The 17,903-nt window shown below is 43.9% G+C and overlaps 2 protein-coding genes across 2 annotated transcripts in view; both read right to left on the reverse strand.

Moving 5' to 3' along the window:
- LOC112074135 (mitogen-activated protein kinase kinase kinase kinase 4) overlaps nt 1–6,309 on the reverse strand; it is a gene marked incomplete at its 3' end in the record, with an annotated part of 32,955 nt that extends 26,646 nt beyond the window's left edge. The window contains 2 exon segments of the mRNA XM_070440396.1: nt 5,365–5,430; nt 5,790–6,309. Coding sequence (XP_070296497.1) covers nt 5,365–5,430; nt 5,790–5,846 — 123 coding nt within the window.
- A 602-nt stretch (nt 6,310–6,911) lies between these two features.
- LOC112074130 (LON peptidase N-terminal domain and RING finger protein 2) lies at nt 6,912–16,576 on the reverse strand. The gene is made up of 10 exons (XM_070440398.1): nt 13,817–16,576; nt 12,321–12,439; nt 12,099–12,236; nt 11,655–11,979; nt 11,363–11,468; nt 11,149–11,263; nt 10,893–11,014; nt 10,593–10,751; nt 9,718–10,030; nt 6,912–9,460 (listed from the first exon to the last, which is right to left on the reverse strand). Exons 1-10 carry the CDS (start codon nt 14,514–14,516, stop codon nt 9,260–9,262), a joined length of 2,298 nt encoding a protein of 765 aa, XP_070296499.1. The 5' UTR covers nt 14,517–16,576; the 3' UTR covers nt 6,912–9,259.
- Nucleotides 16,577–17,903: the final 1,327 nt, after the last annotated feature.

A 17,903-nucleotide genomic window follows, 5' to 3' on the forward strand; every position in this document is an offset into this window, starting at 1 on the left:
GCGTTGCATATATTCAATGCGGTGCCTGTTAATTTATCATTGAATCACAGCCTACTTCGCCAAACGGGTGATGATTTAACAAAAGCAAATCCGCGGAAAAAAAGCACATACGTTGCACAAATGTACCTAACCATAAACATCGATGCCTGTCTTAAAATAAATACACACAAGTATATTTTTTTACGCCTGCAGATTTAGTTAAAATAAATGCATGTAAGCAGGCAATATTAACTCGGAAAATTGTGTCACTTCTCTTGCGTTCAGTGCAAGCAGAGTCAGGGTATACGCAACAGTTTGAGCCGCCTGGCTCGTAGTAAACTGTGTTTCTTCCTAACAAAGACCGTAATTAATATGCCTGAATTTTACATAATTATGACATGACATTGAAGGTTGTGCAATGTAACAGCAATATTTAGAGACTTAGGGTTGCCACCCATTCGACAAAATACGGAATGGTTCTTTCTTCACTGAAAGAATAAACGTTTTGTTTTCGAAATGATAGTTTCCGGATTTTACCATATTAAATCACCTAAGGCTCGTATTTCTGTGTGTTATTATATTATAATTAAGTCTATGATTTGATATTTGATAGAGCAGTCTGACTGAGCGGTGGTAGGCAGCAGCAGGCTTGTAAGCATTCATTCAAACAGCACTTTCCTGCGTTTGCCAGCAGCTCTTCGCAATGCTTGAAGCACAGCGCTATTTATGACTTCAAGCCTATCAACTCCCGAGTTTAGAATGTCAATACGAAAGTGCCTATAAGAACATCCAATAGTCAAAGGTATATGAAATACAATGCTATTGTTGCATGGAAACATGCAACAATAGCAAGCCCATCGCCTCGCAGTCAAAAGGCTATAGCCTATTATTGAACATGCAATTCCTGTAATGAAGCAGCTATAAATCGCCATTTTCCATCTTTTGCCAAAATGTAATTGGCGGGAAAACAGTTCTAAACAGCTCACCTAATGCGAGCGGTTCCATATGTGAGAGATGAACGTCTGTTAGAAACTAAGGGGGGTTTCACACCAAATTGGTTTGGTGCGGTTTTTCCAAACTGGGTCGTTTACTCACTTAGAGTTCACACAGGTCCAAGCGAACCAAACTATTGGTACTAAACAACGCACGGTGGTTCGCTCTAAAAGGGTGGTTTCCGTCTGTTTCAATTAGTACGGTGGTGTGGTTCGCTGCTGGTGAGAACGCAGTCCGGACCAAACGCAGAAAAAGAACCAGAGTCACGCATTATTGGTTGTTTGACATCATAACTTGACATCTCTGAAACATTGTGAGTAGCAGGTTAGGGGAGACGAGAGCTATACCGGGGATCTAGGCTGCGTTGGCCACGTCTTTTTACGGTTTTGATTTTTTTTTTTACATTTGTTGACTGGTTAATGAGGGTGTGTTAGTCGGCAGCAAGTATTACCGAAATTTGCATCCCTAGTGAGCATATAAAATTGTCATCTTCCCTTGACTGTCACACCCACACATTGACAGTTTCAAGTCTTATCTGAGGTCATTCAACTGGTTGGCCAAGTCAATCTAAACCCGAGCTACCACTGAGCTTAACAGTAAGGTCTAAACCTGGCACTAGCCCCAGACAACAATCTCTGCCACCTTGCCCCTGCTGCTGTAACTGACTGCAGGCATTTGAATCCAGAAGAGCCACATCGTGCAGCACGGGGCTGTGATATGGCATTTCAGTTCTTAGAGTGCCTGCAACCCGCTTCTGTCAAAAGCTCCAAATKAAAAGGTCACCCATTCAGTGGAGGTACTGTATGTCATCTGGGCTAGCTGCATCAAACAGACTGTGGCGACTGGATCCGAGACAGTGTCACGAAAACATACCTACAAAACAAAAAGTTTGAAAACGAAAATAACAAAGAGAAGGAAGGGGGACATATGAGTTAGACTCAAAAAAAAGTATGCATTTCAAAACTGGAATTCAATGCAAGAAATTGTCCTGGGCCTTCTGAATAGAAGAAATAGACTGTGCTTGATTGTCTTATTGTGAGAGGTTTGAATGGGTGAAAAACTGCTTCGCAAAGAAGAAGAAAAGCCTCACAGAAAGAGATAGAAAGTTATATTTCCGGAACAGAGCTAGTTGATTATTCAGCATTTGAGACCCGACTAATAAACACATCCTTTCTGTGGGTCTGGTGGTGGTTCCCAAAGAAAGCCAGACACACGGAGACAAAACCAGCTTTGTAATGAAGCTGCCTGGCCATGCAGGCTCTGTCTGGGGCCTAGGACAGCTGCTCTTCCTCCACTAGTTCCAGCTAGCTCCCCTTATTCAGACCACACATCTAACTGATAGGTTAACCTAACCGTGTTACTGCACTGACCCATCATTGGAGTCAGGCAGCTGATGAGGTAGGGGGAAAAAAGTACATACACACAAAAGTATGTGGACACCCCTTCAAATTAGTGGATTGGCCATTTCAGCCACCACAGTTGCTGACAGGTGTATAAAATCAAGCACACGGCCATGTGATCTCCATAGACAAACATTGGCAGTAGAATGACCTTACTACAGAGATCAGTGACTTTCAACGTGGCACCGTCATAGGATGCCACCTTTCCAACAAGTCAGTTCGTCAAATATCTGCCCTGCTAGAGCTGCCCCGGTCAACTGTAAATGCTGTTATTGTGAAGTGGATATGTCAAAACGCAACAACGGCTTAGACGCAAAGTGGTAGGCCACACAATCTCAGAACGGGACCGCCTAGTGCTGAAGTGCGTAAAAACTGTCGGCCCTCAGTTGCAACACTCACTACTGTGTTCCAAACTGCCCCCGGAAGCAACGTCAGCACAAGAACTGTTCGTCAGGAGCATCATGAAATGGGTTTCCATGGCCAAGCAGCCACACACAAGCCTAAGATAACCATACGCAATGGTGTAGGCTGGAGTGGTGTAAAGCTTGCCTCCATTGGACTCCGGAGCAGTGCAAACAATCTCTGGAGTGATGAATCACGCTTCACCATCTGGCAGTCCGGACAAATCTGGGTTTGGCGGATGCCAGGAGAACGCTACCTGCCCCAGTGCAGTGCCAACTGTAAAGTTTGGTGGAAGAGGAAAAACCGTCTGGGGGTGTTTTTCATGGTTCGGTTAGGCCCTTTAGTCCCAGTGAAGGGAAATCTTAACACTACAGCATACAATGCCATTCTAGACAATGATGTGCTTCCAACTTTGTGGCACCAGTTTGGGGGAGGCCCTTTCCTGTTTCAGCATGACAATGTCTCCATGCACAAAGCGAGGTCCATACAGAAATGGTTTGTTGATCGGTGTGGAAGAAATTGACTGGCCTTGCCAGAGCCCTGACCTCAACCCCACCGAACACCTTTGGGATGAATTGGAACGCCGACTGCAAGCCAGGCCTAATCACCCAACATCAGTGCCCGACATCACTAATGTTCTTGTTGGTGAATGATTGCAAGTCCCCGCAGCAATGTTCCAACATCTAGTGGAAAGCCTTCCCAGAAGAGTGGAGGCTGTTATAGCAGCAAAGGGGGGACACACTCCATATTAATGCCCATGACTTTGCAATGAGATGTTCAACGAGCAGGTGTCCACATACTTTTGATCATGTAGTGTACATAACTGGGCTACATATTAGCCTAGTTTATAACGTGCAGTTCACAGTACAGTCTCACTAGAGGAAGGGGAATAATTKATTGAAACAAACTGCCTTTATTTGGCATGACAATTATGTAGGTTAGAGGTTGGCATACAGTAAACCTCTGACATCCAATGGCTTTGGGACTGTCCGTTGTGAAAATGTACAGCAAACCAGAGCATGTAGACCTAACGGTCTGCAGAATAGCATATGAGGACGTATGAATCAGAAAACTACATCCCCCTGGTTCTCCATCTTTCAAATCAGCACAGACGAGTTGGCTTTGCTTGGAATCATTAGACCAAGGATGTCCTCCATTTTGCGTTACTAAACAGGCACATACACAGCCAGCCCGGGGCCCTCTTGCAGGACGTCCATTCTATTCCATGCAGTGTGGTAATGGCTGATGCTCTGCCTGACTATAAATGGCGAAAGATAGCATATAATAGCTCATAATATGAGCCTTTGATGTAAACGTTTTAATGCACCAATTCCAATAAACTCTGTAGTCTATCATTTGGTGAAATTTGTAAAGAGAATGAAAGTGAGTGACAAAAGCCCAAAAGTAAATCATTCTCTCCACATAGGCCCATGAAGCCATCTGTTCATGGAAGGAAGACGTTTGCTAGCAAGTTTTCCATTACCAACGGGGTCACATGACCAAAAGAAAACAGCATTGGTCTTTAAAGCCCTCTGTTCCACGGGGTTGGATCAGCTGAATGGTTCTGCTTTTACCTTTGAACATCCAGACTACCACTGTTGATTCTCCTCAGTCAGGAGTCCAGACTACCCTGTTCCTGAGAGCTAAGAGAAAAGACACAGGCAGGAGGGACACCGCAGCCCCTGTGAACCACCCTGCTTAACAGACTTTCCAGTTGTTTTCAAGCTGCTCTGCACAGTGTTGCAAGCCTGACTGTTTGAAAGAAGGGGTTAAACACAGGCCAGGCCTTCCACTGAACAGGAGGGTACAGGGAAGAGAGGCAGGTCACCAATAGTGGGTCAGACTCATCCTCAAAATCCGAGAGAAGGAACCCACTAAATTCTCCAAAAAGGTCCATTTCAACAATTACTTTAAACAGTCACCATGATCATTTTCACAGAGAAACATGACACCAAGAAACAGATGGTTGAGAGATGGGRAAAAAGCCTGCTGTGTAACACATGATATTTTACTTAACCAAATTGTCTATGAAGCCAGTCCTAGTCTGGATCAGCAGGCAGCAGGAGTCTATTCCCTTTCCCCCTCTCTCCACAGCAGGATGTGATGTAGGACATGTGCTGCACTTTAAAAACACTCATAGCAACACTGGTCTGCAAACCCAGTTGCCATTTACTTCTAAACCCATCTATAATATTCATGGAAAATAAAATACACCCCCCCCCCCCAATTTAGAAACAACTGAGCGTACAGGCCTAGCCTGGGTAGAAGATGAGAAACAGAGGAGCGTGGGCTAATGGAGTGGTGTGAGCTACCTTCCATATTTCACCAAAGATGTTTTTACAAGCAATAATACACAGAGGGACATCTGCATCTTTACCAATCCAACCAGGGATTATAGGGGTGCAATGACAGAAACGTCCTGATGAGACATCTTGACAYGAATCTAAGCATGAACACAGGCATGAAATCTGGATCATTTCGATGATCAATGCCAAAACTGCATCAATGTAACGTTAGTTACCTAGTGTCAGAAATCAGTATAGAAGATTAGGCCACAGATGAATTAAATAATATATATATTGGAACAAACCTTGTATACTTGTCCATAGGTGCCATTTCCGACCACTTCCACCAATTCAAAAATCCCTGCTGGATCCTGAAACGAGTCAAAAAATTWAAAAATTACCCAACCATAATAACATTTTTTTTAATGCTTTTGAATAATTGTTGCAAAGATGTGACCTAGATTAACGCAGCTGTTGCGCCCTGATCTCCACAACATGCCAAAAGCATTTCGAACAAAGGAAAGCCAGGCAGCACGACAGCTTTCTCTCGATCCGAATAATAAATAAATAAGCCTCCCAGAAATGGTAACCCCGAAAATGTATCCATATTTTATTGGGTAAAACTGTTTGCTTTGTTTTTATATAACGTTAACTCACTGTTGTGGAATAGATTACATCTGGGGGTAGCCTAATCTTTAAGTAAAAGACACTGCCCTTGTCCACCACTCACCCGCAATGAAGCCAGGTCTATTTCGACCAGACTTTTAGCCGGAGAGTCGTTCGCCATCTTTTAAATATAAACCGATCCTTCCTTCGCGTTGTGGAATCTTTGACGTGGTATCATTTGCGGTGCCTCCTTGTAAAAAAAAATAACCCCTCGAGTATTCCTCTTTGTGATCCGCTACTGTTGTCGAGGACACTAGGCTACTCCATGTTGAGGTGGCAGCTCGGCCCTTCGCTCGCTCAAGTCCCAGTTCTGCTCCTCCTCACTCCCTGGCTTGTGAGAACCGCACAAACACAGGAAGCCGGTCGGGAATCAGAGGGGCAGGGCCTTGATGCAATAACCGGGGAGTGGTTGATTATTCAGTCAAGAAATAGAGATACAAAGCTATTTCTCTTCTTATCTGTCTCATCTAGTCAACGGCCCCTCAAAAATAACCATAACAACTTTTTTCATGTGAAACGAAGGATGTCTGTAAAGAATAGGTGCGAGAGAAAAGGCGAGGCAGGCCTCTATCGCACAGAATCATGGACATGCGCACGTGAGCCATCGGTGTCAATATTCGTAATCATGGGTGTGGCAAGGGAACAATCGAACGAGCCTGAGCGGAGTGTGCACTGAAACGTCATTATTTGMTATGTACTACCGCATTAGGTTACCTTCAATGAGAGGCGTTCATACTTTGTCGTTTGAGCGCCATGTGCTGTCCCCCATAATAAATAGTCTATATTTAGTTATTAGGACATTTACAGCGGACACACTGCTGTGTACTTTATTGGGTGAGTCTCGACCCCTCATGCTTAAGCAGTACTTCAGGGTGATATTTCCCCTACCTGCTTCCTTTTCTCACTTCCCTTTTTCGTCATTACTGTATGCAGCTGATCCTGTCTCAGTCGGTGGGCATCTGGCCAAAGCCCCCCTGATGTTAGCCTCATATTCAGACACCTTTCTATAGTTGCCCCGTGCTTCATAACATCAGCGTGGTAACTCACACTGTTCTTTCCTACTATAGATCATGTGATCTGTGTGTATTCTATACAAAATGGCAAGCAACAATGTTTCATGTGAAGGAGCTGGCCTTACCCCATGCACATCAAGGAGTTAAAATAATAACTGGACAGATAAAAAGGGTCAGAATTCAATAAATATTTATTAGGCTATAAAACAGATGGTTCAAGAGACCATGCTAATTAACACAACAAAAACCTTTCCTGCAGAGCATACAGCATGTCTACCTCCGCAAAGCATTATTTTCACACTGTTCAAACAGACCCCCTTTCAAGACACAAACCAATTAAGATCAGGTTTGGCCAATTAGTAGGCGTGGCCAACACACTCAAATTGACGAGTCAACTGACTGTGGAGGATGAAGTCTATGGTAAATGTATAACTACATGGAATGGTTTGAATAATAAACATTTTGGCCCAAATTAACACACAAGTATCAAAATCATACATTTAAAAGGTATTAGTTAAGATTAATTGAATGCAATAAATTGCAATTTTCACATTCCTGTTACCAAAAATGTAGTGAGCAATTTCTRCAAATGTGTCTGGGACACAGGTTGGTGGCACCTTAACTGGGGAGGACAGGCTCATGGTAATGGCTGGAACGGAATCAGTGGAACGGTATCAAATACCTCAAACATATGGTTTGAAACCATTCCATTTGTGCCCTTCCAGCCATTATTATGCGCTGTCCTCCCCTCAGCAGMCTCCACTGGTCTGGGAAAATGAAGGCGTGTGTTTATCAAGAGGGTTTGGCTAATGAATCAATTGGGGGAGAATCCAGATCATTCCAACACAGTGATGACAGAGCACGGAGGTGACTGTCTACAAATGTGTCGTTTCCGGTTCTGACTTCATAGTAACCCAAATTACTCACCTGACTGCATCTCCTAGATCTGACTGTGTGTGAGAGATACGCTAAGTCACAGAAGATTTTAATGTGGTGCACACACAGAGTACACCTGTCTTTACAATTTGCAAAATGGCATATTTTGTGCCTTTGCCCAGGCCTCTTGACAACCTCTGTTTGTGGGGGGAAAGAGACCTACTGTGTGATTTTGGAATAGACTCATGTAGATAACTATGAAGGTGAGTGTCTATGCATGCCTCACAACAGCACMGTGGAAAGAAACACCACTTGGCCTCATTGTTACTGTACAGCACGTCAAACTCATTCCACAGAGTGCCTGCAGCTTTTTGCTCCACCCTTATACTTGATTGATGAATTAAGGTCACTAATTAGTAAGGAGCTCCCCTCACCTGGTTGTGTAGGTCTTAATTGAAAGGGGAAAAAAACAAAAAAAATCTGCTGTCACTTGGCCCTCTGTGGAATGAGTTTGACACCCCTGCTGTACAGCATCCAATGATGAACATTACCTTAAGGGACTTCAACCCGGGACAAAGACACTGTTTTTAAAACCAACTTCAGCTCCTGTGACCAGTCTGGCTARACMAGGAGAATACAGCAGTGTTKCTGGGAAAACAACGGAGAGGCTGAAAMCATTACTTCCGATGTGCATCTGGGGAATTGAGCAAGTTTATTGGTTAATTAATCAAGATGGTTGACTAGCTRTGAAGCCACTTATAAAGACATGAGTTAGGCTTACTATATTTAAATCGAGCTTTGATTAATTTAACTAAACTAAAACTAGGCTGTTGATTGACAGGGGTGATGTCCTACTGTCCATTGTTTTTATGACAGAGAGGATCTGTCCACCACAAAAGAGCTGCCACCCTGTGGATCTTTGGTGCTACTACAATGTGTTGTGCTGCWATTTTTCTCTTGCTTGCATCAAGCGCTCCCTGCTGCCATGATTACCAATATACACGAGAACATATTGTTTCAGTAATGGATGGTGTGCATTATTCTATTAATTATGTCCCATAGAAAAATGCTACATTTCTGTACATGAAAATTGGATTCACATGGCGAATAGTAGAAAAAAACATATTGCAGAAATAATTTAAGGCCTCATTTGTACACAGGTCAACAATAAAACAAGATAAACCTAATGTACCACACATAAACATGACAAAACTGGACTTAAAGGAATTTACCCAAAGATATGTGCGCGAACCTGACACCCATTTATGTGTTTTGGTTGGGTAGGGCTAGTCCATCGACCCTTTTTGTAAGACTCAATTAGAAACCCATTCCTGAGATCATGAACAACACTGGTAAATCATTCCCACTGTTGAAACTATCTGAGGCTAGAGCTTCTGAGGAAAATTGAGTTTCTCCCTTCTTCTCCAGGGCCCAGTTTTCCAAAAATGAYATATCTGGTTTTGTCTATCGGATAGGATTAAATGCATAGAAATATAATTAATAGAACAGAAAAATAACTGACTTCAACAGGGACTCCTGTTCTATTCATATGTATTTAATCCTAGCCAATAGGCGAAATCCAGATTGTCAAAAGTTATCTAACTGGGCCCAGATGATTCTAAACTGATCACCTCCAGGGGGGCCACTACAGTGAGGATGATGATGCTGCTGCTGAAGATGGTCGCCGTGGTGGCGGGTGTTTGCGTGTGACGAGGCTGAGCACCCGGCGGGTGGTGCTGAGGCGCTCTCGGAGGGTGGTCATGGCCAGGATGCTTAGCTGGGCTCTCTTCTCCAGGGGCAGTACAGCCAGCAGCCACCAACACCATGCAGGACCACTGGCACTCCCCTGAGAACACAGAGGCAGTGTGTGGTAGGATTAGAGAAGACAGGACACAGAGAATTATTCCATATCACAACCAACAGTGTGTACTGCCAAGATGCCACTGTTTATTAGTTTAATCAGATTTTATGAAGGTGAATTCTTAGATGAACAGATACGAGGATTTAGATTTACATGGTCAGAGTTTTTCCTGACCAGGCAACGAAACCAGGAAAAACTCAGAACCCTAGTTCTACTGTACGTATCTGCTGACTGTTTCTTACCTGTAGGTCACAGTCTTTTTCGGGCAGCTGTCCAAAGTGGCAGACGATCTGGTTCTTCATGTTGTCTTTGAGGGAGGTGAACCAGGTGCTGGCCTGCTCGTACACACAGTCATGCAGCTTCTGCAGCTCCACGAGCTCCTCTCCATCCACCTTCTGGTCCTCCAGGTGCTCTATCTTGGCTGTGTTGTAGCCGTCACGGTGGCCGTGGCTCAGCACTCTGAAGCGGGACACTCCGACCGTGTCGACCACCGAGCGCCCGTCTGGTTGGAACTTCACGTCTTTCACCTCCAACATGCAGCCGTAGTCTGCGAAGCTGTGGCCAGGGAAAAACAGGGTATACAAATGTAGGATCTAATTTTGAGCCAGTTTGCTACAGCAGAAAAATAATTCTGCAGCACCTGGAAATGGGAATTATTATGTGGATTATAATTTATGGACATTTTTGTAGGGGTTGATAACGTTTTTCGTTAGGGCAAATCAAGTCGAATTTACAAACTACAGAAGCCTTTTTAAAACTCAAAATACACTACAAGTTTGCATTTCCCGCTGTGCAGGGAAATTCTCTGCAACAAAAGAGTGATCAAATTAAGATCCTACATCTGTATTAGCCATTTGCTCACATGAATCTGTTGGAGTGAAAGTGTGAGGGATAGGCTAGTGTAGTGGAGGTAGTTCACAGAGCTACACCTGTGTGGATGAGTAACTATACCAGAAACCTGTTAGCCCTCAGATAAAGTGTCTAGGGTAGGCTTTAGTTCGGTGGGCTAACATGGTCTTGAATTGAGTCGCAAACACAGGTTTGCTACCCTTTTGGTTAAACTAGTGTCAAAGTGTTTTGATGGCTGTGTGGGCACAGGTGTAAAACCACCACTCACCCTTTGATGTCGTCAGCGATGCACATTCCAAACTGCTTGGTTCCCGTCTCCATAGAGCGTCGGATCATCAGCCTATAACACGGCTCGAAGACTTGCAGGGGGCAGGGGATTGTGGGAAATGCCATGGTGCAGATGAAGATGGGCACTTCCCGGGTCAAGCTGCAGAGAGAATAAAACGTGGGTTAAACCACTAAATATGATATTCTGCCCAAATAATATTGTATCATAATGATGGATTCTAAAACATTGTCAGACATTTTGTTTTGAGAAGGGGCTGAAATGTAATGAGGCCTGACTCACTTTGACAGCTCTGCCATTTCTTCCTGGTGCACCTTGCTCCTCTCAGCCAGCTCCTCAGGCAGGTAGCGCTGCAGCACCTCCTCCATCAGCAGGGTCTTATGGTACCCTCTAGTGGCCAGGTACTGCAATTACAACAGGTTCAATTAGATAACAAGGGGAATTTGGGTCATAACTCATTTTTACCTCATGTTGTCTTTCAGTAATTGGTATTCATTTCCAATAGTAATGAAGCCAGGTCTGTGTGGTGACTATTTACCTCTGTAATGTTCTCTTTACACAGGGGGCAGTTGGGGTTGTGGTCCAGACAGCGCTCAAGACACTTCATGCAGAAGGTGTGTCCACAGGGGGTGGTGACTGGCTCGTAGAACAGCCTGGAGAAAACGCATGGGGGGGGGGGGGGGGGCAGGTTTTAATAACTGCGTAGTGACAACTGGACCTACAAACAGGGTGTGTGTGTGTGTTTGACTTACCTCATACAAACAGAGCAGTCCATGTCAGTGCTATCCAGGAGCTGAGGAGGCACCTCTCTCCTCTCACTGCAACAAGCAGCAGGCATCTGGGATGAGCTTGACTCATCTGAACACAAGACTCAAACAAATACATTTACATCATTGCAGAGGTTTCTATACGTTTTTAATGATTGCATTCACGCAACACTAAGATACTTTGCAAGAYTTTTGTTCACTAGTATTACTTTAAAAATCTACTTTTTGGCAACAATAAATAATTGCCAATTGGAATGGGAGGGGTTGGATTGGGTACCTTTTCTGGGGAGCTTGTTGGGGGGTGCAGAGCCTTGGGGCTCGTCTGAGAACTTCCTCTTTAGGCCAGGGGGGAGAGGTAAGGCAGCCACGACAGAAGCCAGGGTCTTGGAGTCCTCACATGAGGACTTGGTCTCTGCCCCAGTGTCAGACAAACTTTCTCTACGGCCAATAGGGGTTTGGCTCCATCTACGGGGGGTGGAATGGAGGGAGCCGAGGAGAAGGGAGGCCGGTTTGAGCTGGGAGGCGGGGCCTGTTTGGTGGTGGCGGAGTGATGACATGGGGAGACCGTCCTTCTTGAACACGGAGAACATCTCACTGAGCATCTACAGGGGGAAAGAGACATAAGACAGTGACTGGCAGTTATCGCAGTCAATCGGGCACACAAGTGGTTGCGTAACTGGTTTGGTGAACTAACTCATTCAATTTAATGGTATAGAAACACAGTGGAGTAGCTTAACTTCTGCGTTTCCAGCTTGACTGACGTCCAGTCTGGCTTCAAAGCCAGACAGTAGAAGTATTCTTGCAGGGCCTCTTCATTATAACCGGCTTTGTTCAGAGCCAGGGCCTTCACGTAGTGAGCCTGAGAACACAAAACCCAAGTAACTTACACAAAAACATTTGGGTAAATGTGTTAATGTCAGGAAACAGTTGCGTGTTTCCTTACCTTGGGAGAGAGGGGCGTCAGTCGACACATGGCGTCTCCATCCTGTAGGGCCTGTCTGAAGCTGTTCATCTCCATGTGTAGCTCTGCCCGTCGGCCCAGCAGCCTACACATAGAAGGGGCTGTGAGGAGAGAACATGATACAAACATTAGTTAAGAGTCAGATTCAGCTTAAGTTATTCACATATCTCCAGCATCCTCCATTGCTCGTGTTCAGTACCTTAAAACCAGTATAAAACCAGGCTGTATGGGTTTGAAGACAGTTAATTATTAGTTTGTCATTGATATGTCATTACTTAACAGCTTTACCTGTATTCATAACCCTTTTACAACCCCCCCTGAGAGGGTAATGTGTTACCTAAATATTCAACCTATAAACAGTTACGCAAATGATGACAAGCTGTATGTAGGGCAGAATATTATTTCATAAGATCCAGGTCATATGTAACTAGTTCTGGGCTAGGTCATGAGTTGAAGCAGTTCCACCATTCCTGCCCTCTTTCGGTCCTCAGAACTTTGCATACCTCTATCCTATTACCTTGCGCGCTGAGGCCTACATTACTGATGGRTAGAGATTAGAGGAGGAGTGTCACTTCCAGACGCCCTGTCATTAAATGCTGTGTGGGTCAAGACAAAAATGTCTGCCTGTGTCTAACACCACAAAGCACTTGTCTATGAAATGCCTGACTTATTTGGAAAGCCTACCATAGCTACCTATGCATAAAATAATAAAGTAGAAGCTACCTTCTGCCTACTCTGATCCCTAGACTAATCCCTAGACTAGAGTTCTCTCAAACTCCACAGGCATTTCTCTACAAACCAGGTCAGCCCAAATCATGATTCTTCTGGCTGTGCTATTATGACAAAAGTGCATGACTTTACTTACACAACTCATGCCTTAGCTGAACTTGTCATCATGGTGTGATGATGCTGATATATCCCAACCTCTATCTGGTATAGTTTGTGTTATGAACATGGCACATGTGGTAATGCACTTATCCCATAACCACTGTTTCCCCTCACCCAATCGCTACACTGGTGGCAGTGATAGGATTATCCCTGCAGACTGGGGCTGTTCCCCTTCAATCAGTGATGTCAATAACATGGCTATGACCTTATGGGTTGACATAACCTACTACAAACCGATGCACTTCACAGAAGTGGCTTACAGGCTTTTATTTCAATGTGCACAGAAAGATCATAAGAATAGAATGATAATGCAATGTTAAAGGGACAATCTTCAGGTTTTTTGGACTTAAAATGTATGTTATGTACCCATTGATTCTTAGAATATAACTTAAAATGGCTCATGGCCTTTGTTCAACAGTTATCTATCAGAACCCAAAATGTTAGCTTGTTTAACTACAATTTTAGTTCTATGAATTGGAGTGGTTACATTTCTCCAGCCCCATCCCTCAGCGTTTTACTAAAAGTCTCGCTGAATACGCTTTGTCTCAACTGCGGATTTCCCCTTTAAATACGTTTTTATTTTACTGTACCTTTTTCAAGAGCGTTGTTGTATTTTTCAAGAGCGTTGATAAAGCCACGTTCGTTCCACAATCTATCCCCTTCAAGCCAGCATCTTCTTGCTTCACTCTCTGCGCAAAACCATTTACCCAACAGGCCACTGAGTACTATATTCACTTTAAAACAGATTGGTTTTAATTCTCTACTTGTTTCGTTCAGTTTGTAACGACATAATTCACATTCTTTGATACCGTCATCCTCAATGCATGGTTTGCAGAATGTATGGCCGCATTCCAAAGTTGTTGGCTCGATTAACAAGCACTTGCAAAGCCGACATGAGAACAGGTCCAACGAACGCTCATCCTCTGAAACACCATCGGAGTCTGTGCATTCTTTAAGGCATTCTTTTACGCGCAAAGTGTGCACAATACAGTCAACGAGAGACCCTAGTTCGTTTGGTCGTAACCTGTCCAAATTGGCGGCGGTGCAGTATGATTCCAGAGCGTCCGCTATGCGCCCTGCCCGGCTGAGCGCGTCCGCTTTCAGGAGGCAGAGGCTCCGGTCCGGGTGTCGGAGGTCCGCCAGCTGGGAGCTGTAGATCTCAGCAAGGAGGTTGAAGTCCCCAGCACGGAAGGCTTCCCGTGCAACTGACAGCATTTCTGGACACAACCCCGCAGCAGCAGTATTGTCGTGGATAAAATAATCCAAGTGGTTTTCAAAACGAACATCCATATTAGTGACGTCTATACCATCTATGTGTAAAAAAAACAATTAAAATAAAATGAATGAATTGGTCGATAAAGACAGACCGAGAATTGACTTCGTCCAATCACTGGTTGCTTTTTTATGTAACCTGCTACACTGAAAGTTTGTATAACCTCCCGAATTAGGATACACGCGATTGGAGAGAAATTCTAAATGCATATTGGGCTTCAAATTAATCAACCCATAATAAATAAATAAACACCCATAAACCGTCAACCTAATTTTACTGTGACCTRGGTGAATGYGCTGCGTTTGGTAATGGCACGTGACTTCAAGGGAGAGACCCCATTGGTGTGTTGTTGTTTTTTTTTCGTGTGTTATATGGTTCGTTTTGTAACGGACAGGAGGTTGTGTAAGTGAACATTAATGATGAATGGAAAAGGTCCGTTTCTTGGAGATTATGACATGGATACATATAACTAGGATAAAGTTCCTTATTTCTAGAGTCGAGGCGTATAATACAAAGAGTCTATATTTGTCCAAAGTAGCTAACAAAACCTTGATCAAGATGATTTTTAAAAATTATGTAAGCATTTTTTACATTTTTTTTTTTTAACATGCACAAGAAATAGTGGGTCACTGAAAGATTATAGACTAAACATAATGGTTATTTATTTATCAGACGTCATTATTCATGAAAAAATACATTTTGCTATTGATAGGCTAATGACAGTTACTGCGTTTGTCAAACTTAACTCAWATCAAATGTTATTGGTCACATGCACATATTTAGCATATGTTATTGCGGGTGCAGCGAAATGCTTGTGTTCCTAGCTCCAACAGTGCAGCAGTATCCAACAATTCACACAAATCTAAAAGTAAAAKAACGGAATTAAAAAATATATAGATATTAGGGCAAGCAATGTCGGAGTGGCATTGACTAAAATAAAGTAGAACACAGTATATAGATATGAAACGAGTAAAACAGTATGTCAACATTATTMAAGTGACTAACGTTCCATTATTAGTGACCAGTGAGTCCATGTCTATGTACAAGGTGCAGGGTTGAGTAACCGGGTGGTAGCCGGCTAGTTAAAGGGKCATCTATGTTAGAACACTAGTGTCTATATATTGGAGGCTGTTATGTTATTTCTTTTTTTCATWAAACTTTTATTCATACTAGTTATTCTCTAAAAAAATAGATATATTTAAGATAAGGATTACTTTATTGGTCCATTTACTATATGAGCAACTGCGATTTTTTGTTGTTGTATATCCCATTCTCCCCGGAAGACATACACATACTTTTTTCCACTCTATCTTGCATTGACTATGCGCGCACACACACTAGACTCTACCCACACACAAAACGCACGTACACTGACATCCCAACAMACACACAGCACGCGCATACATGCATACTGACGCCACACACCCATTAACACTCACCACATACGCTGCTGCTACTGTCTATTATCTATCCTGTTGCCTAGTCACTTTACCCCTACCTATATGTACATAGCTACCTCAATTACCTCGTACCCCTACACATCGACTCGGTACTCCCCGTATATAGCCATGTTACTTTTACTCGTTATTGTTATTCACTGTGTATTTATTCCTCATGTCACTATTTCTATATATAGGTATGTTTTTATCTGTATCTTAACTGCATTGCTGGAAAAGGACTCGCGCAATACGGAAGTGGACAGATGACTTGCCGAGTTAAATAAAGGTTAAATTAAAATAATTAAATGACGCGGCTGCTACGCTACAAGACTGTTCTGCTAGCACAGACTGGAATATGTTCAGGGATTCAAGTTAAATAAAAGGTTAAATACATGTTTGTTTTTTTCATCCAATGGCATTGAGGAGTTCTTGACATTTTCCGGATTGAATGACCTTCATGTCTTAAAGTAATGATGGACTGTCGTTTCTCTACGTATTTGAGCTGTTCTTGCCATAATATGGACTCTTGTCTTTTACCAAATAGGACTATCTTCTGTATACCACGCCTACCTCGCCACAACACATCTACTATTCTACAATGTAGGAAATAGTAAAAATAAGGAAAAACCCTGGAATGAGTAGGTGTGTCCATACTTTTGACTGGTACTGTAGGTCCTGGATGTCAGGAAGCTTGGCCCCAGTGATATACTGGGCCGTAGACACTACCCTCTGTGGCGTCTTAAGGTCAGATGCCGAGCAGTTGCCATACCAGGTGGTGATGTAACTGGTCAGGATGCTCTCGATGGTGCAGCTGTAGAACTTTGAGGATCTGGGGGCCCATGCCAAATCTTTTCAGTCTCCTGAGGGGGAAAAGGTGTTGTCGTTCCCCTTTTCACAACTGTCTTGGTGTGTTTGGACCATGATAGTTTGTTGGTGATGTGGACACCAAGGAACTTTAAACTCTCTACCCGTTCACTTCAGCCCTGTCGATGTTAATGGGGCCTGTTTGGTCCTCCTTTTCCTGTAGTCCACAATCAGCTCCTTTGTCTTGATCACATTGAGGGAGAGGTTGTTGTCCTGGCACCACACTGCCAGGTCTCTGACCTCCTCCCTGTAGGCTGTCTCATCGTTGTCGGTGATCAGGCCTACCACTGTTGTGTCGTCAGCAAACTTAATGGTGTTGGAGTCATGCTTGGCCACACAGTCGTGGGTGAACAGAGAGTRCAGGAGGGGACTAAGGATCAGCGTGGCAGATGTTGTTACCTAACCTTACCACCTGGGGGCGGCCCGTCAGGAAGTCCAGGATCCAGTTGCAGAGGGAGGTGTTTAGTCCCAGGGTCCTTAGCTTAGTGATGAGCTTTGTGGGCACTATGGTGTTGAATGCTGAGCTGTAGTCAATGAAAAGCATTCTCGCATAGGCAATCCTTTTGTCCATGTAAGAAAGGGCAGTGTGGAGTGCGATTGAGATTGCGTCATCTGTGGAACTGTTGGGGCGGTATGCGAATTGGAGTGGGTCTAGGGTTTCCGGCATGATGGTGTCTATGTGAGCCATGACCAGCCTTTCAAAGCACTTCATGGCTACCGACGTGAGTGCTACAGGGCGGTAACCATTTAGGCAGGTTACCTTCGCTTTCTTGGGCACAGGGACTATGGTGGTCTGTTTGAAACATGTAGGTATTAAAGACTTGGTCAGGGAGAGGTTGAAAATGTCAGTGAAGACACTTGCCAGTTGGTCCGAGCATGCTTTGAGTACGTCTTGGTAATCCATCTGGCCCCACGGCTTTGTGAATGTTGACCTGTATAAAGGTCTTGCTCACATCGGCTATAGAGAGTGTGATCACACAGTCATCCAGAACAGCTGATGCTCTCATGCATGCTTCAGTGTTGCTTGCCTCGAAGCGAGCATAAAAGGCATTCCRTCTGGTAGGCTCACGTCACTGTGCAGCTCGCGGCTGGGTTTCCCTT

The sequence above is a fragment of the Salvelinus sp. IW2-2015 genome, unplaced genomic scaffold, assembly GCF_002910315.2.
Source record: "Salvelinus sp. IW2-2015 unplaced genomic scaffold, ASM291031v2 Un_scaffold2508, whole genome shotgun sequence".
NCBI classification, from domain to species: Eukaryota; Metazoa; Chordata; class Actinopteri; order Salmoniformes; family Salmonidae; genus Salvelinus; species Salvelinus sp. IW2-2015.